Source organism: Oryx dammah, unplaced genomic scaffold (genome assembly GCF_014754425.2).
Source record: "Oryx dammah isolate SB20612 unplaced genomic scaffold, SCBI_Odam_1.1 HiC_scaffold_13, whole genome shotgun sequence".
Lineage (NCBI taxonomy): Eukaryota > Metazoa > Chordata > Mammalia > Artiodactyla > Bovidae > Oryx > Oryx dammah.
Window position 1 is genome coordinate 11,356,017 of NW_024070197.1, and position 20,690 is coordinate 11,376,706.

At 55.9% G+C, this 20,690-nt stretch overlaps 2 protein-coding genes across 2 annotated transcripts; one reads left to right on the top strand and one right to left on the bottom strand.

Annotated features, from left to right (window-relative positions):
• The first annotated feature begins 1,444 nt into the window (after positions 1–1,444).
• TMEM160 (transmembrane protein 160) lies at positions 1,445–3,938 on the top strand. The gene is made up of 3 exons (XM_040252452.1): positions 1,445–1,686; positions 3,015–3,107; positions 3,592–3,938. The coding sequence occupies exons 1-3, from the start codon at positions 1,479–1,481 to the stop codon at positions 3,855–3,857; spliced, it is 567 nt and encodes a 188-aa protein (XP_040108386.1). The 5' UTR covers positions 1,445–1,478; the 3' UTR covers positions 3,858–3,938.
• A 144-nt stretch (positions 3,939–4,082) lies between these two features.
• NPAS1 (neuronal PAS domain protein 1) lies at positions 4,083–20,690 on the bottom strand. Its single transcript, XM_040253833.1, has 11 exons — positions 20,607–20,690; positions 19,896–20,430; positions 12,001–12,074; positions 11,634–11,723; positions 9,556–9,733; positions 8,048–8,163; positions 7,719–7,876; positions 6,944–7,050; positions 6,373–6,520; positions 5,247–5,341; positions 4,083–4,650 (listed from the first exon to the last, which is right to left on the bottom strand). The coding sequence occupies exons 1-11, from the start codon at positions 20,688–20,690 to the stop codon at positions 4,187–4,189; spliced, it is 2,049 nt and encodes a 682-aa protein (XP_040109767.1). The 3' UTR covers positions 4,083–4,186.

Here is a 20,690-nt window from a genome sequence, read left to right on the forward strand (position 1 = left end):
TCCAAGCTCTTCCCAGTGGGAGATGAAGGAGCAGAGGGCAAGACGGGCCTGGCCCAGCAGGTGTTGTAGTCATGGTTTTGGTAGGGGGGGGCAATGGAAAGCTGTGGAAGGTCTTCCCCCTCATGGGAGGGTTTAAGCTGGGAGAGACATCACTAGATGCTCATTTAAAACATCTGGGGAATTCCCAGGTGGTCTAGTGGTTAAGACTTCCTGCTTCTAATGCAGCCCGCTGGAGTTCATTCCCTGATTGGGGAACTGAGATCCCACATGTGTGATGAGGGAAAAAAAAAAAAGAGGAATCCTACAGAAGTGACTTAACTGGGTGGTTTGGGCTCGGGGTCTCCCATGACCTTGGGCTGGGGCCGGGATCACCCAAAGATTTGATGGGGGATGGAGGGTTCACTTCCAATTAAGTACACTCGTGTGGCTGGCATGCTGTTGCTGGATGTTTGCAGGGAGCCTCAGTTCCTCTCCACGTGAGCCTCTCCACAAGGCTGCTTGAGTATCCTCGAAATGTAGTAGCTGGTTTCCCACAGAAAAGGTGATTCAAGAGAACAAGGTGAAAGTCATAAAGGACCTAAAATATCCAGTCTCGGAAGTCACACTCTCACTTCCACAGCATTCAACTGGTCACACAGACCATTCCTGATTTGATGTGAGGAGTGACTATATACAAAATGTGAAGATCATTGGGGTCATCTATTCTTTTAAATTTACTTGGCTGCAAGAGGTCCTAATTGTGGCATATGGGATCTCATTCCCTGACCAGGGATCGAACCTGCGTCCCCTGCATTGCAGCGCGGATTCTTAACCGCTAGATCCCCACGGAGGTTCTGTGTGTTTCTTTTCATTAGATGCACTTTGTAACCTGCATCTTGTAACGTGTTCAAAATAAATAATATTTTTAAATTTAAAAAGTTATGCAGTGGGAAAATATTCAGTGCCACTGGTCAGTGTTCATTATTGACTGTTACATGAAAAAAATTAAGTTGTCAAACGGCAATCTTTTACACACGTCTAGAAAAAAGACGGAATAGGAATACAACAAAATATTACCAGTAACCGTTCATTGGTGGGATCAGTGATGAATTTTACTTTCTCCTTTGGAGTCTTCGAGATTTTGCAAACGTTCTACATTAAGTACCACGAGTTTTGATTTTTTGGGGGGCGTTAAAATTGTTATTAGTAAAAACTACAAGTCCCGAAAGACATTGCGCCTCCAACTTCTGAAGACAGGCCTTCCCCCGATGCAATGAACGCTGGGATTCGCAGTCCATCCCCGAAGCAAGGTGGGACGCACAATACCGGCACAGATGACAGAGGAGGGATCACCACCATTTCGACCAGTGGACAGTGCGCACTAGTCCTGAGTGGCGCACGAACAACCAATAGATAAGCGGCTAAGCCTGAGTGACGTGTACTTCAGCCTACGGGCGGCCCATAGGGCGGGGCGGGCCTCGGCGGCCGTAGTGCGAACCATGGGAGGCGGCTGGTGGTGGGCTCGAGCCGCCCGCCTTGCCCGACTCCGCTTCCGGGGGGCGCTGCTGCCTCCTCCGCGGCCCCGGAGCGGGGGCGCCAGGGGGTCCTTTGCCCCTGGCCACGGCCCCCGCGCTGGGGCTTCGCCGCCGCCCGTGTCCGAGCTGGACCGCGCAGACGCCTGGCTCCTCCGGAAGGCTCATGAGACAGGTCTGGGGCTGGAGCTGGGGTCAGCCTGGATGGGAGACGGCGTTCTGCCTAGCCAACCTGCACGCGCGCACGAGTGGAGGATGGGGGTGGGATTTCTGCTGGAAACGGGGCCCGAGCTTAGAAGGGAGAAGGGCTTCCGTGTAAGCGCAGGGAAGTGGCTGGCCGTAGGAGCGCAGTCTGTGCGCACAGAAGGGCTTGCGGATGGGACGGTAGGTCTGGTTTGTGGGGTGCAGTAGGAATTGGAGAGGTTGGTCGGGCCAGGACAGGGAGCCTTATCCAACTGCGCTGTCTAGACGGGAGAGGCTTCCACAGAGGGCTATGGGCGGGGGAATTGAATGGAAGAGGGGGCCTGGTTGGAGGGGCCAGTTCAGGTTAGGGGACCACTCTACATAAGGCGGGAGCGTAGAGCCCCACAGAAAAGGAGGGAAGTTCCGGATTGGAAGAGGGAACAACCAATAGAAGAAAACCTCTCGACTGATTGGAGGGCGTGGTGCCCCCCCCCCGGCCCTGGTTGTAGGGGGCGGGGCTTCACGTGGGCATTGGCGGTCCTGATTGGAGAGGAGGTCTTCTAGGTACAGGTGGGATAGGGGTGGGGGGATTGTAACCCGATCAGTCCTGGCTAGTGACACACCAGGGACTTGAATGGATGTGAATGACATCGAGGAGGAGCATACCCACTAGCAGTGAGGTTTCAGAAAGCTGAAGGGGAGGCTGGAGAGAGGCCTGGGAAAATAGGGGGGTAACAATTTGTTGGATCTGAGAAAGAAGTGGGGCGGGGCGAGCCCATGGGGATACACGTGTGGCAACGACGCTGGCCCAGATGACCTCTTGGGATCTTTCTGTTCTCAGATTTGTTGTTCAGTCGCTAAATCATGTCTGACTCTTTGCGACCCCATGGGACCGCCAGCTGGCCAGGCTTCCCTGTCCTTCAGCGTCTCCCCAAGCTTGCTCAAACTCATGTCCATTGAGTCAGTGATACCATCCAACCATCTCATCCCCTGTCACCCCCTTCTCCTCCTACCCTCAATGTTTCCCAGCATCAGATCCTCAGATACAGGTTCTGCAATTTTGATCCTAAATCCTCCTCAGCTCAGGTCTTGCATCTTTGGTGTTGCAGCGTTTGGGGTGGAGAGGGACTTGGAGATGGAGTCGTGAGAGGGTTTCGGGCAGATAGACTTTGGTAGGTGGGCCGCCCGGACAACGTGGGGATTTAGGGCCGTACAGGGTGGTTGGATGAAGAGGCACCCCTCAGTTGGACTATCTGGGCTAGGGGGTTGGGGACAGGCTTTGGGCTGATGCTGACTTTTCTCCCCTGCCGCCACCCCCAGCCTTCCTCTCGTGGTTCCGCAATGGCCTCCTGGCATCGGGCATCGGGGTCATCTCCTTCATGCAGAGTGACATGGGCCGGGAGGCTGCCTATGGTGAGTGTAGACCCCCCGCACCCCGCAAGTTAGACTCTGTCCTGCCCCACCCAGTCACCCCCCGTAGTAAATGAACCCCTCCTGCTTCCCCCACCAGAAGCGCCTCCTTCATTTGTGAGTGTCCTCCTTCTCCCCACCTCATCACTACATCATGGGCACCGGACCCACCAGATGGGGTGGCCCAGGGCAGGGCTGTGGGTCCGTGCCCTTTCCAATCTGACTTCTCAGCAAAGATGCGGGTCCCTGTCTCAGCCCCTCATGCTGCCCCCACTCCCATCTAATCTTTGCTCTCAGACAGGCCTCCCCGCTCCAAGCCCTAGCCACCCCCTGATTCCCTCTCATGTCCCCAACCTTGGCTCTGTACCGTCCCTCACCCTGCCCTTGAGTGTGCCCCATCCCCTTTCTAACGCCACCTCGGGCCCCCAACCCACCTGGGTCCCCAGGATCGGGCTCCCTGACCCCTGTCCCCTTCTCTGTCCCACAGGCTTCTTCCTGCTAGGCGGCCTATGCGTGGTGTGGGGCAGCGCCTCCTACGTGGTGGGCCTGGCGGCGCTGCGGGGGCCTATGCAGCTCTCGGTGGGGGGCGCGGCCGCGGGCGTGGGGGCCGTGCTGGCTGCCGGCCTGCTCTGGGCTTGTGCTGTCGGCCTCTACATGGGCCAGCTGGAGCTGGACGTAGAACTGGTACCCGAGGATGACGGAACCGCAGCGGCCGACGGGCCTGATGAGGCGGGCCGGCCTCCACCTGAGTGAGCCACGGGGAACCGGCTGGGCGCTGGCCAGCCCGGCCCGGAGGACCGGGACATTAAAACCTGACCCTTCCCGCGCTCCAGATTCCGAGTGGTGGTTTCTTTGGCAGGGATGCTGAGCCAAGGGGGAGGGGAGGGAAGGGGAGGGGAAGGAAGGGGAAGGGCGGGTGGGGACACGTGGAGATAATTAAGGAGGAAGGAGAGAAGAGGCACTCCATGGCCACAGAGCGGGAGCAGGCGTTTAATTCACGGGGGCCGAGAGCCCTGCCCCCTGTCCCCTTGGGGTCCCCACCCGTCCTCCCGGTCCAGCCACGTGGAGGGCTGTCCCAGTCCTCAGTTCCCCTTCCGCTGCACCCTGGTGCCCAGGGACCCCGGGTAGGGCAGGCCCAGGGCGGGGTAGAAGGCCTCCGGGAGGGCGGGGCCTGGGCCCAGCCTCTGCAGGTGTGGGTAGGCCAGGCCCAGCTCGGCAGGGCCGTAGCGGATGGTGCCTGGCGCGCACAGGCCCCGCAGGACTGGGGGCAGGAAGCCAGTGTGCAGGAGGGAAGGCGGGGGGTCCCCAGGAGGCGCTAGGCCCCACGGCCCCACCAAGTCCTGCTTCAGGGCCCCCGCCCGGATAACGGACGTGAACTCGGGCCTCGTTGGGGCCAAGTGGCCCGACGGCTCCTCATCCTCACTGTCCTCTGGGTCTTCTGTCTCCCCGGGGGCGGGCTCCACTTTGATGGGTTTGCCCCGGGGGTGGGGGGCCTCGTCCTCCTCCGGGGGGGTGGCCCGCTTTCCTTCCACTGGAGGCTCTGGCTCTGCAAGAGGAAGATTCGGAAGGGTGCCGTCCTACTCATCCCCAGCCCTCAGCCTTCCCATCTGTAGAATGGGGCCATGCTCCATGGTCCAGACCCGTGGGTCTCCGCTGGGGTGGTTTTGTCTAGAGGCATTTTTGGTCGTCACAGCTGGGGAGGAGGATGCGCCTGGATCCGAGGGGTTGGATGTCAGGGATGCTGCTAAGTACCCTACAGCGGGGCAGGCTGGCCCCCACCACAAATTGTGACCAGGCCCCAGAGGCCCCAGTCTGGACCCAGGCCATCCAACAGGACCTCCCATGAGGATGAACGTGCTCCATATCTGCACTGGCCACCTATGGCTACTGAACTCTTCAAATGTGGGGTATGACTAAGGAAATGGAACTAAAACTATTTGTGATAATTTTGTGCCACACTGCGTGGCCTGTGGGGTTCACCAAGCGGGTAAACCTAGGCCTGAGAGTCCTAACTCCTGGAACTCCAGGGAACTCCTGGAATTTGAACAGTACTTTTACTGTAAATAGCTTCCACACTGGACAGCACAGGTCCCAGAGGCCGCTCAGGGCCTCCCAGGGGCTGGGCTGGGAGGTGGGGCTCACCTGTGGGCTCTGGCTCCGGGCTGGAAACATCCTCATGGGCCACACTGGCCGGAAGCTGGAAGGCGTCCAGGGGTGTCTCCTCCCCCTCGGCTTGGCTGGGACAAGACATGAAATTGGGAGCTAGGGGCCCAGGCCACCCAGCCTCTGGGGAAGAGAGCCTTCCTCCTGCCCACAAGTCTTTTGAGTAGAGACTTCCCCTCCCCCTCTGGGAGTAGGCACCTACCCCCACTGCAGTGACTGGGGACTCCCCCCCACCCGAGGCACTTAGGCCTCATCATTGGACCCCAGATTCCAAGTTGGTGTCTAGACCAGCTTGGCCCTGTCTCCTGAGGCCAAATCTCTGCAGCCCGTTGAAGCTTGGATGTCACCCTAAGTATCCCCTTGGGCACCGCATGCTCATCTGACCTCAGCATCCTCCTTCCAAACCTGCTGCTCCTCCCAGAGACCCAGGCCCAGGCCCTGCGAAGCCAGAGATGGCCTGGTGGCCGCCACCCCCCTCCACCCGTGCTGCCTGGCATCTCCCTGTCCCTAGGCTCCCAGCCCGTCTTGTCCTACAGACAGACCTCCATCTTCATGGCAGCCAGAGGGCCCTTTCACAAAACCGATTTGACTGTGACTGCCTCCAGCTCTAAACCCTTTCCTAGCTCCCCAGGGCCCCACCACCATCCTCAGCTTTGTTTCTGGGGACTCTACTCCAGCCCAGAGCGCTTGCTCCCTTTGGTTCCTCAGCTGGGTCAGCCAGGACTCTGAGCCTTGTCTGTGCTCGGCCTGGAGTGTCCTCCCCACCTCTAGTTTCTTTCCATCAGTTGTTCTGGCCCTCTCCTGGATATTGCCTGCCATGGCCCCCCAGTGCCCCAGAATCCACCTAGGCCTGAGGCCACTTGGCATCTGTGTTTCTCCCTAGAAGAAACCATCACTTCCTCTCTGCCTCCTGCAACCAAGGTCTCTTCTCCTCCAGGCCTTCACTCTCGCTGGACTCCATTCGCCTTCATGTTTTTACCGCCTCACCCCCCTAGACTTGTCTAGCAACCCTCCCTGAGAGCTCCCACCCAAAGGTGGGAAGAGCTGGCAGAATCTTCTGGAAGGAGTTCTGAGCTCATGGGGAGAGGGGGTGGGCAACCCTCACCTGAGCACATAGCTGACCCAGAGCACATGGCGCTCTCCAGGGCTCTTCCCACTCACAGCCACAGTGGCCACGGACTGCAGCCACACGAAGCCCCCGGCACGCTGCAGCCAACGGTAGTAACCGGTCATCACCTGACCCTTGTCCAGCACTGGGCCCAGCCCAGGGACCAGGAGAGACCGGAAGGGATGGGGTGGGGTGGGATGGACAGAGAGAGAGACAGGTGGACAGGGAGACAGGGGCAGAGAGGGGGCGGGTGACAGGGAAACAGGAAGGGTGAGATGGTAGGGAAAAGAAAAAGGCAGAGCACAGAGATGGGACAGAGAGAACCCAAGTCAGAAAGACTGAGGGAATCTGGCATCGAGGCCCCTGGAGTTTGAAGGCTGGGTCAGAGACCCCCCAGTCCCTGTAAATCCCACCCCCCGCCCAATTCCTGAGACTTTGCTCAGGGACGACTCCCTTGCTGCTCGTCCTGTGATGAGCTGGCAGCAGGAGAGACCATGGTCAGCCTCAAAGAAGGACTTCCAGGGAGCAGGGCGGCGGGGTGCTCAGGTCTAGGGTGAGGGGTTCTCACGGTCCAGGTGGCTTTGGCGGATCCTGGTTGCATCCTGTCCATGAACAAACTGGTAGCAGCTGCGGCCCACTAGCTCCGAGGGCCCCAGGTCCATGTGGTCGCTGACCCTGAGGGCAGGGACCAACAGGAAGGTGGGGAGAAGGGGTCCGTGACCATGCGACGGGGAGGAGGGGCAGGCTTGGTTCCGGAGTCACTCAGCGCCCCAACCCTGGCTCTGCAGTGCTCCGGGCTTAGTTTTTCCCCCTTAAAATGGGCGGGAAAATATTTAAAATAATAGTGTCCCCGTCTAGGGCGGCTGTGGGCATTCGAGCAGGTGGCATTCCTGGGTTTGGTTGGCCCCGGGCACTCCAGAGGCCCCTGAATTGTGGAAACGATTTCACTATTTGTTGATAATTTCCCTCCCACTGCCTGGTGCGGGAAACAAAGTGGATGAGAGACCAGTGGATGAGAGACCAGTGAGGCAGAAAGAAATAGGATCAAGAACAGCTGAGCTCTGCAGGAGGGTTCCGCGAAGGGAGGACTTGGCCTGGGAACGGAACGCGGCCCCGCCTCCACCCCACAAGCCCCGCCCCAAGGCCAGGCTTCGTCCCCGTAGGCCCCGCCCCATCCCCGCAGGCCCCGCCTTCACTCCTCTTCTAGGCGGTCCTCCGCCGCTTTCCCGCTTCTCCCGTCTCTCCAGGGCCGCAGCCTCCTGACCCCTGGCCTCTCTGACCCCCCGCCCACCTCCCTCTCCCATGCGCCCCCATCGGCCCACCTCTGACCCCAACTCCGGTACCTGCTCTCACAAGCAAGGATGGTGAGACCCAGGCTGAGTCGGAAGACGATCATGTGTCCGTGCAGCGGCAGCTCAGCCAGGGGAGCTGGCGGCAACGTGTGGCCAAGGGCCACGAGGCCCAGGGCGCGGGCCCGAAGGCGGCCGGTCACGTGAATGACCTGTGTCGGAGGCGGGGGCAAGGCGGGGCCCTTGGGGCGCGGGGACCACAACCTGGCCACAGAGCCTGGCTCTGACCGTTGTCCCCAGGCCCCGGGAAATAGCTGGCAGGAACACTGGGTGGGGTAGGGGACGCGGGAGACAGACGCTGGGCGCGGAGTGCTCACACCCACCTTGTACCCCGAGGCCTTGACATGCAGCCCCCTCTTGGTGAGGGTGGATTTCATGCGGATGAAGAAGGAGCGCTCCTGGACGCGGGAGGATGGGGATACCTCGGTGGGGCTGGCCTCTGGGGCGGAGCATGAAGGAAGGTTATGGGGTCCGGAGGCGGACACACACAGGCCACCCCCGCCCTCTGCAGACAGAGGGTCATGACCACAATCACTGTGACACAGCTGATGGTTCTGCAAGCCCGCTGACACCGTATCCGTATACTAAGCTCCCCTCCTCACCGGCAGCCGGCCCCCTCTTTCTAAAGCTCGGATCTGACACTATACCTCTCCTCTGAGCCTGCCATGGCTCCCTAGTACCCTTGGGAGAAAGCCCAGCTCCTCACCATGGCCTAAGACTGGCAAGCACTGCCTTCTAATGACATCATCTCTAGCCACAACCTCCAGGTCTCAGTTCAGACATCTTCGCCTCCAGAAGTCCTCCCTGACCCCCAGGCTGGGTCAGCTGCCCCTCTGGGGTCTCTCCTACCCCAGCCCTGCCCACTCTGGGTCATCACTGCCTGGGGACCGTTCAGTCTCCTCCACTGGACTGTGAGCCTCGGGAGGGTGGGCCTGGGGCTCTAGCCACTGCCGTGTCTCCAGCCCTACCCCACAAAGGGCTGAGCACAGAGTGGGGGCTCCGGCTATTGGAACAAATAAGCCTCACAAATACAGATTATTCTATAAACCCCGTGAAGCAGTCTTATAAATAGGCTCACACCCAGATAACCCTGTCTGGGCCTCAAACTCAGGTGTAAATATAATCACGCTTGCCCACAGTCCCACACGTGTCACAAACATCTCCCAGGCTTGCAAGCACTGCTGATAGTTCACATGACTTTCCTGTAAAGCAAACCCCATATAAGAAAAGCCTATTTACGAGAAAGACAACCTCAATATCTCAGAGCTAAAAGGAACTTGCAGAGTAGTCTCCAACACCCTCCCTCCCCAACACGGAGTGGAATTTTCCACTGGAGAGAAGGGGTAGAAGCACAGACCCTGCAGACAAACCTGGGCCAGAGTCCAGCTCAACCACTTACATCTGTGTGACCTGGGACACTTACCCTCTCTGTGCCCCAGGTTCCTCCTTTGTAACATGGAGATCATCAGTTTCTGCTTCGCGAGTTTGTGGTTGGGATTTAATAAAATTATGTCCTTAAGGGCAGGGCACGTGTAAATGCCCAATAAGCACGCGTTGTAAATAATAATAACAACCCACAGGCACCCGCCTCCACTCTGCAGCCAGAGGGGGTCTTTCTAAAACTCCAATCTTGGGGATTCAGGCATACTTAGGGAGCTTAGGTAATTTTAGGGAGCCACGTCTCACTGCTTCAATTTAGACTCTGACTCATTCTACAAAAACTTGCTTTGCACAACTCTTAACAAGAGTGTTTTTGTTTAAAGAAGACATATTTGGAGACATTGTACCCAGTGTCTCTCAGGCCTCTTTTTTGGGGGGCCCTGGGAATTACCGATCTCAGGCGTATCCGCAAGCGAAGAGGAAGATGAGGAGGAGGAGGAAGAAGAGGAGGGGACGGAAGGCGGGGTCGGGGGTCCGGGGGTCGGGGCCCGCAGCCCCAGTTGCTCCAGCACCTCGGAGTGGTCCCCAGGATGGATGTAGTCGAAGACGCTGCTGCCCGTCAGCTCCACCTGCCGGCGAAGGCGGGGAGTGCAGGGGACCGGTGAAGGGAGCGCCGTCGCTAGCCCGCCTTACAAGCAGGTGTGTCTCATGCCAGTCTTGTGTTTTCATTAGAAAAATAAAAATTACTTAAACTTTTTAAAAGGAGAACATAAACTTAGGCTCTTCCGTGCCCTCTCACTTCAAACCCAGAGATTATTAAGGATTTTCTGCCCCTACCTCCGCTACGAAGAAGCTGGGGGGAGGGGACTTCCCCGGTTGCCCAGTAGCTGAGACTGCGCGCCCAGGTTCGTTCCCTGGTCAGGGAACTAGATCCCACGTGCCTCAGCTAAGACCCAGTGCAACCAAATAAAATAAAATAAAAGAAGCTAGGGGAGGGGTTGGGAACGGGGGTGTCGTAGCCTCTGTTTACCCAGTTCCTGCTTACTCACTCTCATCCCCATACAGCAAACAACTGCGCCCTGAAATGACTCACAGAATGTCCCAGCAGAAATGGAAATCAGGACACAAGCAGTGGAATGGCTTTCAAACTCTTTAAAGTGTTAGAACCTTTAAATTAGATTTTGACATTCAGTTCAACCCTCAGATTTCTCGCAGCGGTCCCCTCATCTCCACACGGTCCCAGAGCCGGCAGCCACCTTCTCCCTGTGTGTTCCTCCCCAGAGTCCTCCCTGGTTTTCTTTCCTTCAGTCCTCACACATATACCCCTCTATAAGGTACTGCTCGGACCATGGCCCTCCTGTGCTCAGAAACCTCCCATGCTCCCACTGCCCCTGGGTTTGGGGGTCACATGCTTCCCTCTATTCTCATTAAGCTCCCCCCGGCCACAAGCTTCCAGCCTTCCCTCCACTTGTATCTTTCCCTTCCTCTTGTCCATATTCCCCGTTCAAGGTCTTCCTCTTCCAGGAACCTCCCTCCAACAACTCACTGAAGAGCTGCTCACAAATGCCAAAAACCAATGCACTGAATTTTCTAAATTTGCCATTTGTCAAAATCTCTGTAAAAATGCTAAAAGTCGGCAGCAATTTGCATTGATTGATTGGCAAGACCTAAGATGCCACAAGGAGCCAGGACTCCAGGGATGGGGGCTTTGGGCTTCTCTTTGCCCTCTTTTCCCTCTCAGACACCAGCTTCAGGAGCTGGAGCAGAAACTGGGTTGAAATCAAGGCAAAATGCAAACCAGTCAACTAAGATGCCCCCCAAATCCCCTAAGCTGGCAAAACCCGAGTCCTCCCAATACGAATGGCTGGAATCCTTTACAAGTGTTAAGAATAGGGCTTCCCTCCTGGCTCAGTGGTAAAGAATCCACCTGCCAATGCAAGAGACTCAGGTTCGATCCCCAGTCCAAGAAGACCCTACATGCTGCAAAGCAGGTAAGCCTGTGCGCCACAACCTGTACTATTCACCACAGGTTCACCACAACTATTGAGCCGAGGCTCTACAGCCTGAGGATCACAGCTACTGAGCTCCACACACCCTAGACCCTCTGCTCCACAACAAGGGAAGCAACCGCCATGAAGCCCGTGCAGCACGACTAGAGAGTAAGCCCCGCTCCCCACAACTAGGGGAAAGCCCAGACATGAAGACTCAGCATGGCCAAAAATAAATAAGTAAATAAAGTTATGTGTTAAAGTGTCAAGAAGAAACACGATTTGGTAAATATCAGTACATATGGTGACCACTCACAGGCAAACTTAGCTTTCTGCTGATTTGCTTTCTTCAAATCGACCTATTACTTTAAAAACCGTCCTCTGCATTTGGTGTCCTGTTGGGTCCCAAGGAACACACTTTGGGACCCTAGGAGCCCATCCTTTTTTTTTTCATGCTGGTTTGGTGAGGCCAGGAGAGAGGAGGGCGGGCAAGGGAGATGGCAGCTGAGCTGGGCCAGGCAGCCTGCTGCGGGCTCCTTACCTGTGAGAGACCCAGATAAATGGAGACTGTCTCTGAGATGTAGAGGAACTTCCCTTCCTGGTTCAAGGCAAACACGAAGCCATCCAGGGACTAGAGTGGGGAGAGAGAGTGGGGGCGTGGGGAGAGGAGGACACGGTATCTATAAGAGGTTCTAAAATCTGGATCTCTGCTTGCGATGGGTTAATCGGGGGTAGAGAGTTTCAGTGGCCCTAGGGAGGAGGAGGAAGAAAGGGGAGCCCCAGCAGCCTGCCTCCCAGTTCTGCCCCACCCCCACCCCCCCGGGGCTGAGGCTGGAGAGGAGAGTGCCTTTCTCCCAAGTCAGCCACCAGGTGGCAGCAAGGAGCAGCAGGCGGGGAAGGGGCCTCACCTGCAGGATGTGTCCACCCAGGTGCTGCTCAAAGACTTCGGAGACCAGCGCCACGGGACCCCTGCGGCCTGGGGCTGGGGGGAGAGTGTGGGGTAAGGCTAGAGCCTGCTGGTTTGACCCCTGACCTCTGGGAAGACCCCCAGGGAAGCAGGCTACATATCTCCCTCTCTCGTCCCCAGTCTTGAGGCACTGGGGGGCCTTGTCAGGGAGAGACCCAGGGTGTGAGGAGGGGCAGACTGAGACACACAGAGACAGAGAGACACCAGGAGATACAGAACGGGATTCATTCACCCATTCGCCCATCCAGTCCTCCAGCAAATGCCCTGAGCATCTGCCCTTCACTGGGCAGTGCTAGAGACAGAGTGGGAGGTGACCAGGACACCCACCCCTGCCCTCACAGGGTACCCAAGTCAGGGCAGATGTCAATGAGCAAGAAACTAACAAATACAGAACTATCATTTGTGACCAGTGCTAGGGAGAATTGAATAGGTGGCATGAAATAAAGAAAAAATGGGGTAGGGCCTGTTGAAGGAGGGGCCTTTGAGCTCAGACCTGAAGGATGAGAATGCAGCAGAAAGAAAAAGACAGAGAGACAGGGACATAGAGAGACACTGAGAGACAAAGATACAAATAGATGGACAGAGATACAAAGGAATGAAGAAAGAGATGAGGACATTACAACTCAACAACAGAAGGATGAGGAATCCAGTTTAAAAACGGGCCAAATCAGGAAACTCAAACAGGGGCTCTGTATCAACCTAGAGGGGTGGGATGGGAAGGGAGATGGGAGGGAGGTTCAAAAGGGAGGGGATATATGTACACCTATGGCTGATTCATGTTGAGGTTTGACAGAAAACAACAACATTCTGTAAAGCAATTATCCTTTAATAATAAAAAGAAAATTTAAAAAATGGGCCAAAGAGGAATTCCCTGGTAGTCCAGTGGTTTGGACTCAGCGCTTTCACTGCTGAGGGTCTGGGTTTGATGCCTGGTCAGGGAACTAAGATCCTGCAAGCTGCACAGCACAGCCAAACTAAAAATCGGGTAAAGGATTTGAATAGATAGTCATCCAAAGACGATACATAAACGGTCAATAAGCACATGAAAAGATGTTCAGCATCATTAGTCATTAGCAAAATGCAAATGAAAACCACAACGAGAGATCATTTCACACCCACTAGGATGGCTAGAATTTTAAAAAAAAGAAAAAGAAGAGAAGTGTTGGCGAGGATGTGCAGAAATCGGAAGCCCTGTGTGTTGCTGGTGGGAATGGGAAACGATTCAGCCAGTCTGGAAAAATAGTTTGGCGATTCCTCAAAGAGTTAAATATAGAATTACTATTTGTTGTTTAGCTAGCTGCTCAGTCGTTTCAGTCTTTTGCGACCCCGGACTGTAGCCCTCCAGGCTCCTCTGTCCATGGGATTTCCCAGGCAAGAATATTGGAGTGGGTTGCCCTTTTCTTCCCCAACGAATGACCGTATAACCCAGCGATTGCACTCCTAGGTACATATCCCAAAGAACGGAAAACAGGTGCTCTAACAAATACTTGGATGTGAATGTTCATAGCAGCATTATTCCTAATAGCCAAAAGGTGGAAACAGCGCAAATGTCTACTAACTGCTGAATGAATAAGTAAAACGTGCTAAATTCATACAGTGGAATGCCATTCGGCCATAAAAACAAATGGAGTCCCGACCCATGCTGAACAGAAAGCAACTTTGAGAACAATTATGCTAAATGAAAGCAACCGAACACACAAGGCTACATAGTGTAGGATTCCATTTATATGAAACATCCAGAACAGGCAAATCCAGGGACAAGAAACAGATTGGTGGTCGCCAGGGGCTGGAGGGAGGGGCGGGAGAAGCTGGGAGACTGTGAACCGTACAGGGCTTTAGGAGAGTGACGAACATGAACCAGATAGACGCGCGGCTGAACTGTAAAATGGTGAATGTCATGTTACATACATTTTACCCCAATAAAATTTTTAAAAAGAGAGATAGAGCGATATATAGACACAGAAATTGAGACAGAGATAGACAAAGACAGAGAGACGTGATGAGATGGAAGGACAGGGACTTCCCCTGAGGTCCAGTGGATAAGACTGCCCATGTCCAATGCAGGCAGCATGGGTTCGATCCTAGGTTGGGGAGCTAGGATCCCGCAGGCCACCACCAGCACAGAACATTTTAAAAATAAAAATAAAGAGACGGAGGGACGGAGGGAAAGAAATGCACAGAGAGACATACGGGGAAAGTGGCAGGAAGATACAGATGGTGAAGGAGACGGAGGCAGAGACACAGGCCGTCCATCCCAACAGTCAAGAGCAGAGGACTCCAGACATCCAGGCTGGACCTTGCAGAGAACAACTCCCCAAGGGGCCTGTGCCCAGATTGGGGAGTCAGTGACCTCGAGGGTCCCCAAGCACCCGGCTCCTGCCGGCCTGACGATCCACATCTGGTGTCAGTCACTGTTCTCCCCAGGGACCAGTGCCTTCACTTCTCTGTGCCTCAGTTTCTTCCTCTGTCAAATGGGTTTGCTAAGAGGACTGGCTGATCCGTTAGGGGATGTTGAGCATTCATTCCGCCTAGGGAACAGAGAGGGCCTACCAGGGGTGGGCACGCAGCAGGTGCTCCCGAAACAACTTGGGATCAGTATTAATAGCCTGATTACTATTGTGATTTCCAGACCATCAAAACACCAGGCGGTGGAATGCCACCCCCTCCCCGCCCTCATCAGGACGCAACCCCCAAGCTCCACCCCAGCTTGGCCACGCCTCCTCCCTCCAGGAGCGACCCCCGACACCCTCAGGCTGTTCACACCCTTTTTCCACCCCCACCCCCCCACCCCGCCCCTGGAGTTCCAGGGACAATAGCTGAGGGGGGGTGGTGGTGGGGATGGGGACCCCTCCCCCGAGATGCAGCAGGAACCAGCCGGGTGACAGGCGGGAACAATGCCGGCTGCTAATTGTCGCAATTTTCCCCTGTCATTTTTGCTAATTCCTTCATTTTCCCTCTCACAGGATCAGCCCAGGTCAGACTGAACGGCTGCAATTAACAGCGTTAATGGGCACGTCGGGATGGGGGTGCGTGTAGCGGGGAGGGCTCAGCCACTCGCTCTTCCCCTATCCTGTCCCCTGAGTCTCTCCCCATCCCTGACTGAAGGGTCTTTGAGGGGTCTTATGGCTCCTAGCCCCACCCCGCCCCAAGTCCACCAACTCCCCGCTTCCTCCTTCTCCCCACCTTCTCTCCCAGAAATGCCTCAATCCCTATCCCTCCCAGATCTGCTCCTTGTTCACGCCCAAACCTCAGCCATCATTCACTCTTTCAACAAACATTTGCTGCGTTTCCTATCAAGTCAGCCTCCCCTGGAATAAAACTGCCCCAGTTGTCATCTTCCCTCCAAACCGGAGGGGGCGCTGAGGGGCCGAGGGGAGAAGCTAAGGCCTCACCCAGGGGTCCCGCCCCCACCGTCCATCCTCAACTGCCCTGGGGGCTTTGCTGTCCCAGACTAGTGGGGATGAAGGGGTGGGACTTCAGGAACTTGTAGCAGTCTGGGAGAAGGAGCCCCCCTGCCTTCATCAGAGTGTCTGGCTCCCTGGAAGCAAGCCTGAGGGGCTGGAGCAGGTGCATTCCTGCCTGCGCTTTCCCTGGCTGCACCTGTGAAATGGGTCTAGGGCTGGAGCTGGGTGGGCTCATGCATGCACTCATGCTGCTGCTGCTCACTCCATCGTGTCCCACTCTTCTTGACCTCATGGACTGCAGTCTGCCAGGCTCCTCTGCCCATGGGATTTTCCCAGAAAGAATACTGGAGTGTGTTGCCATTTGCTTCTTCAAGGGATCTCCCCAATCCAGGGATCGAACCCGTGTCTCTTGTGTCTCCTGCACTGGCAGGCAGATTCTTTACCGCTGAGCCACTGCAGAAGGCCATACAGCAGGTGAGTCTGTGTTATTCTTCTAGGCATTTCTACGGATAAACTCCACTGCAGGCACCTTCTGGGGGGTACCGTGCTGTCCACCTTGACCCTCTTTCCTCACACCCACACCCCTGTTCTGTAAGTCCCAAGGCTGGATGGTCACTGGATCCCACCACCTCTCAACCCACCGCCCCCACCCTGGCCTAGCTGCCTCATGTCCAGCTGGATCACCTCGCTTGCCTGCTCACTGGGCTCCCTGTTTCTTCCCTCACGTCCATCCCGTCTGTGGCTCCCATCTCACTCGGAGCAGCCGCCAAAGTCCTCGCCATGGCCCGAGAGGCCCTGCAGGAGCTGGCCCCGACCCGCTGACCACTCCCCCTCCATTTACTCCTCTCTTCCTCTCTGGAACTCCTGACCTCACTGCTGTGGCCTGCACCCACCAAACTGCTTGCTGCCTGCCTCAGGGCCGTGGCACTTGCTGTTCCCTCTGCCTGGAACATTCTCCTTCCGGCTTTCCTCAGAGCTCGCTCCCTCATCTCCTCCCAGTCTCAGCTCAAAGGTCACTTCCTCAGAGAGGTCACGCCTGACATGTGCATCCCCCCAACACCTAGTTCTAACCGCTTCGTCACTCAGTCACGTCTGACTCTTTGTGACCCCATGGACTGTAGCCCACTAGGCTCCTCTGTCCCCGGTATTTCCAGGCAAGAATACTTGGAGTGGGCTGCCATTTCCTCCTCCAGGGAATCTTTCCAACCCAGGGACTGAACCCACGTCTCTTGTGTCTCCTGTACTGGCAGGTGGATTCTTCACTGCTGCACCACATGGGAAGCCCCCACCCAGTTCCATAGCCACCCAGCAAATATTTAGTGAACCCTCACTGTGGGCAGGGTCTATTCTAGGCTCAGCAAACAAGGTGTTGTAGGGGAGAAACACGATAAACGAGAGAAGGGACTTCCCTGATGTCCAGTAACTAAGACTCCAAGCTCCCTATGCAGGGGGCCTGGGTTCTATCCCTGGTCAAGGAACTAGATCCCACATGTTGCAACTAAAAACTGGCACAGCCAAATAAATATTTTTTAAAAGTAAATAAACAAGAGAAATAAGAAATATGTAATAGCAGGTAACAATAAGTACTATGGAAAGAAAAAAGACAGGAAAGGGAGAAAGGGAGACAGGACGTGCCGGGAGCAGGGGGTTGTTATTTTTGTTTATTTGGCTTCACCTGGTCTTAGCTGTGACATGTGAACTTTTTGTTGCAGCATGTGAGATCTAGTTCCCTGACCAGGGATTGAACCCAGGCCCCCTGCAACGGGAGTGTAGACTCTTAGCCACTGGACCACTAAGGAAGTCCCTTTTATTTTTAATAGTGTGGTTGGGAAAAGCCTGACTGAAAAGCCCACATTCAAAGGGAATGAGGGTTCCTGGTGGAAGCATAGCAGTTGCAAAGGCCCTGGGGTGGGAGCAGGCTTCTCTGAACAGCAAGGCGGCCAACGTGGGGCAAGGGTTTGAAGTCATTAGAGAGGTAGAAAGGTGACATTAGGGAGGTAGAGGGCAGGGGACCAGGTTTGCAGCCCACCTCCCAGGGCAGGAACTTTTTCCTGTTCTCTGCAATGTCCCCAGTCCCTAGAACACTGCCTGGCACAGGTGAATCAATGACAATGAATGACTGATAGGAGATCAAAGCTGTCTTTTCTTCAGACTCAGAGCCCCTAGGCTAGACTTCAACATTCATGATGCCATTTTACAGATGGTAGTGTGAGGCCCAGAGAGAGGCCAAGCCCAGCAACCCAGAACCCATCCCTGGAGACCCACATATATGCCAAGTATGGTGATAGAGAAGGTGGGCGTCAGAGCCAGGCTACTTGAGTTTGAATCTCATCTGAGTCCCTTGTTGGCTTGGGCAAAGAGCATCACCTTGTGACCTTGGGCAAGAGCATCACCATCGGGATCCAAACAGTGCCTCCCTCTGAAGATTTCTGAGAGAATTAAGCAAGTGAATTTGGATCCAGTGCTCAACCCAGTGGCTGCGGCGTATATTATTACTAGTATTTTTGAGGAGAACGTGGGAGTCCCCCCTCCTTTAGAGAGTCTACATTGTGCTTTTCTCTGATGGCAACTAAGGCACTGGCCTCAGTTTCCCCATCTGAACTGTTGAGGCAGGTTCTTGGCCTCTTGCTGAAGACCCCGGGAGAACAGATGCCTCCATTTCTTAATTTTGGGGGGAATCCACGCAGCTCCTCCCCCGGCACGCTAACCCGCCCCGCCTTCCCACCTACAGGCAAGGGGGTTGCTAAGGTCGGTGGTCTGCCCCCTCGAATAACCCATCCCGGCAAGCGGGGAGTGGGGAGTCCGGGCGCCGGCGGGGCTCTCAGCGTCCCCCCCTCCCTTTCTCTCCCCGGGGCTTGGGGACAATAGACAAGATGTTTATCCCCCGCCGGCGCACATGTTGTTCGCGGTAATGACAGTAATCAGCAGCGCTAATGCCGCATTCTCTCCGCGCCAGTCAATTCGCCTAATTACCGCCTGGGAAGCCGGATTATTTAAATTTAAATGGTGATTTATTGCGAACTTAATCAATGCTATTTTCTCTCCCCCCTCCCCCCCGAGACCAGGGCAGGAGGGGAATTGGAGCCCCTCCAACCCCACCCTAAGGACAATCCATCTTGGGGTGGGGGTGGGGGGGCGCAGTTGCCTAGGGTGCCCTGTCTCTGTTACCTGAGACCTCTGAAGAACACGATTCGCACACTTCTAGTAATAAGAGTAAAGCAATAAAACATAAACAGAAGTAATAACAATAACGTAACACTTCTGTGTAATGAAGTCTGAATAATAATGAAAGTAGATATCTATCTATATATATCTGTGTTTTACATGTTCTATATTTTAACATATTATAGACTGTATTTCCTTATCATGTCTTGGGGAGTAGGATGTCAGCCTGTCCAGGGCAGGGACTTTTATTCAGTTTGTTTCCGGCTGGGTCCAAAGGGCTCAGAACAGTAGCAGGCACAGAACAGACGCTCAATAAACCTGCAGGTACCCATTGATAAAGGCTTCCCTGGTGGCTCAGCGGTAAAAAATAAAATCCGCCTGCCAGTGTAGGAGACGCGGTTCGATCTCCGGGTTGGGAATATCCCCTGGAGAAGGAAATGGCAACCCACTCCAGTATTCTTGCCTGGAGAAATTCAATGGACAGAGGGAGCCTGGTGGGCTACAGTCCATGGGGTCGCAAGAATCAGACGCGACTGAGCGACTAAACAACCACTGATAACAGTAATCGCTACACACTGGCTGTTTACTCTGAACCAGATGTGTTTAGGGTCTTTATTACCTGGTAGACCTTTTTCTCTTCTCAGCCCTGGGGAGGGGAGGGGCTTCATCATGATTTCCATTTCACAAATGAGGCACAGAGAGGTGAGGCGACCTGCCCGGGGGTCACAATGCTGGGGAATGGCCAAGCGGGGACAGGGACCTCTGTCTTACTGAAGCTCGCCTTCTTACCTGCCATGTTATCCCGTCCCCCTCCCGCACCCCAGGCTGGGAATTCAGACGCCAGAGTCCTTGTGTTTCCTCTGGGGTCCCTCCGATCTGAGTGCGGGGTGTTTCTTGCTCATTAGCGGATGGGAGGCCCGGGCTGGGTCCTCTCTGTCCCGCTCATGCAGCTGCGGGTCTCCTTTGTGAGAATCATGAATTATTTCCTCTAATAAAAATAATAGCCCTTACTAGTGGCATGACCCCTGGTACGGCCAGGGCAGAATTCATGAAACCGTCCCTACCTGGTGAGCCCATTTTACAGATGAATAAACTGATGCTTGGACAGCAGAAGCCGTCTAATAGCAACACACACAAGGTCTGACTCCAAATTCTGTACTCCCTTTCGGGTGGAGGAGCCTGGCCACAGTTAGCTCACAGTTCAGACCCGGGGTGCCCGGCCCTGCGCGAACGCGTCAGGACCCCGCCCGCACGCATGCGCACTCACCTAGGCCCGCCGGCGGCCCCGAAGACCGCAGCCCCCAGGGCGGGGCCCCGAGCGCGGCAAAGCGGCGCAGGCGGAGGTAGGTGACGCTGAGGCGCACGATGGACGCCTTGTCCAGCTGGCTGGAGATGGCTCCGGGCAGAGGGAGTAGCTTGGCCAGCTCGAAGAACTCCAGGTTCTCCTTTCCGCGGCGCGAGCGCGCAGCGTTACGGGACTTCTCCTTGCGCTGCGCCTGCAGGCTGGGCGGGCGGCGCGGAGGGAGCGTCAGCGGGGGCTGGGGTCTCGGGAACGGGGGGAACGGGAGGAACGGGACGTTGGAAGTGGGTTCAACACTCTGGAGGGCGGGACAGAGCCTGAGAGTGACTTCTCTGCCCAGCCGTGGGGCAGGACTTGGGGGTGTAAAGGCTGAGGGGGAGGAGGAAGGAGAGGGGAGCGGTAAGAATGTTGGGTAGGAGTCCCGAAAAAGGGGGCTAGGAACCGAACGCCCAGTGTGCGCTGAGTTGCAGAATCTCGGTAGAGCAACTCCGGGTAAGAAAGTCTAGCCCGAGGGGCGGGGCGGAAGGTGAGTGTGAATTCTCTTCGGATCCCGCCTTGGGGCGGGGCCACGGCCCGAGGGGCGGGGCGAAGTTGAATGTGAATCTTCGTCGGATCCCGCCTTGGGGCGGGGCCACGGCCCGAGGGGCAGGGCTTTGCTCACCAGGGTCCCGGCGGGGCCTTGACCACGAACCCCGGCAGAAAGTCCCAAGGGACGCTGCCGCCGCGACCTCCCCCGCCACCGCTGGGGTAGGGGGTCGCCAT

Bases quoted from the DNA above. Each gene is read 5' to 3' on its own strand.
- NPAS1 (XM_040253833.1), bottom strand. From the start codon at position 20,690: ATGGCGACCCCCTACCCCAGCGGTGGCGGGGGAGGTCGCGGCGGCAGC. The intron at 12,075-19,895 runs GTGAGTGCGCAT...CTCTCCCCCCAG, and splicing joins GGGGCCGCCGGCGGGCCTAG to CCCCAGGCCGCAGGGGTCCC. The intron at 7,877-8,047 runs GTGGGTGTGAGC...CCTCCGACACAG, and splicing joins TCAAGGCCTCGGGGTACAAG to GTCATTCACGTGACCGGCCG.
- TMEM160 (XM_040252452.1), top strand. From the start codon at position 1,479: ATGGGAGGCGGCTGGTGGTGGGCTCGAGCCGCCCGCCTTGCCCGACTC. The intron at 1,687-3,014 runs GTCTGGGGCTGG...CGCCACCCCCAG, and splicing joins CCGGAAGGCTCATGAGACAG to CCTTCCTCTCGTGGTTCCGC. The intron at 3,108-3,591 runs GTGAGTGTAGAC...TCTGTCCCACAG, and splicing joins GGGCCGGGAGGCTGCCTATG to GCTTCTTCCTGCTAGGCGGC.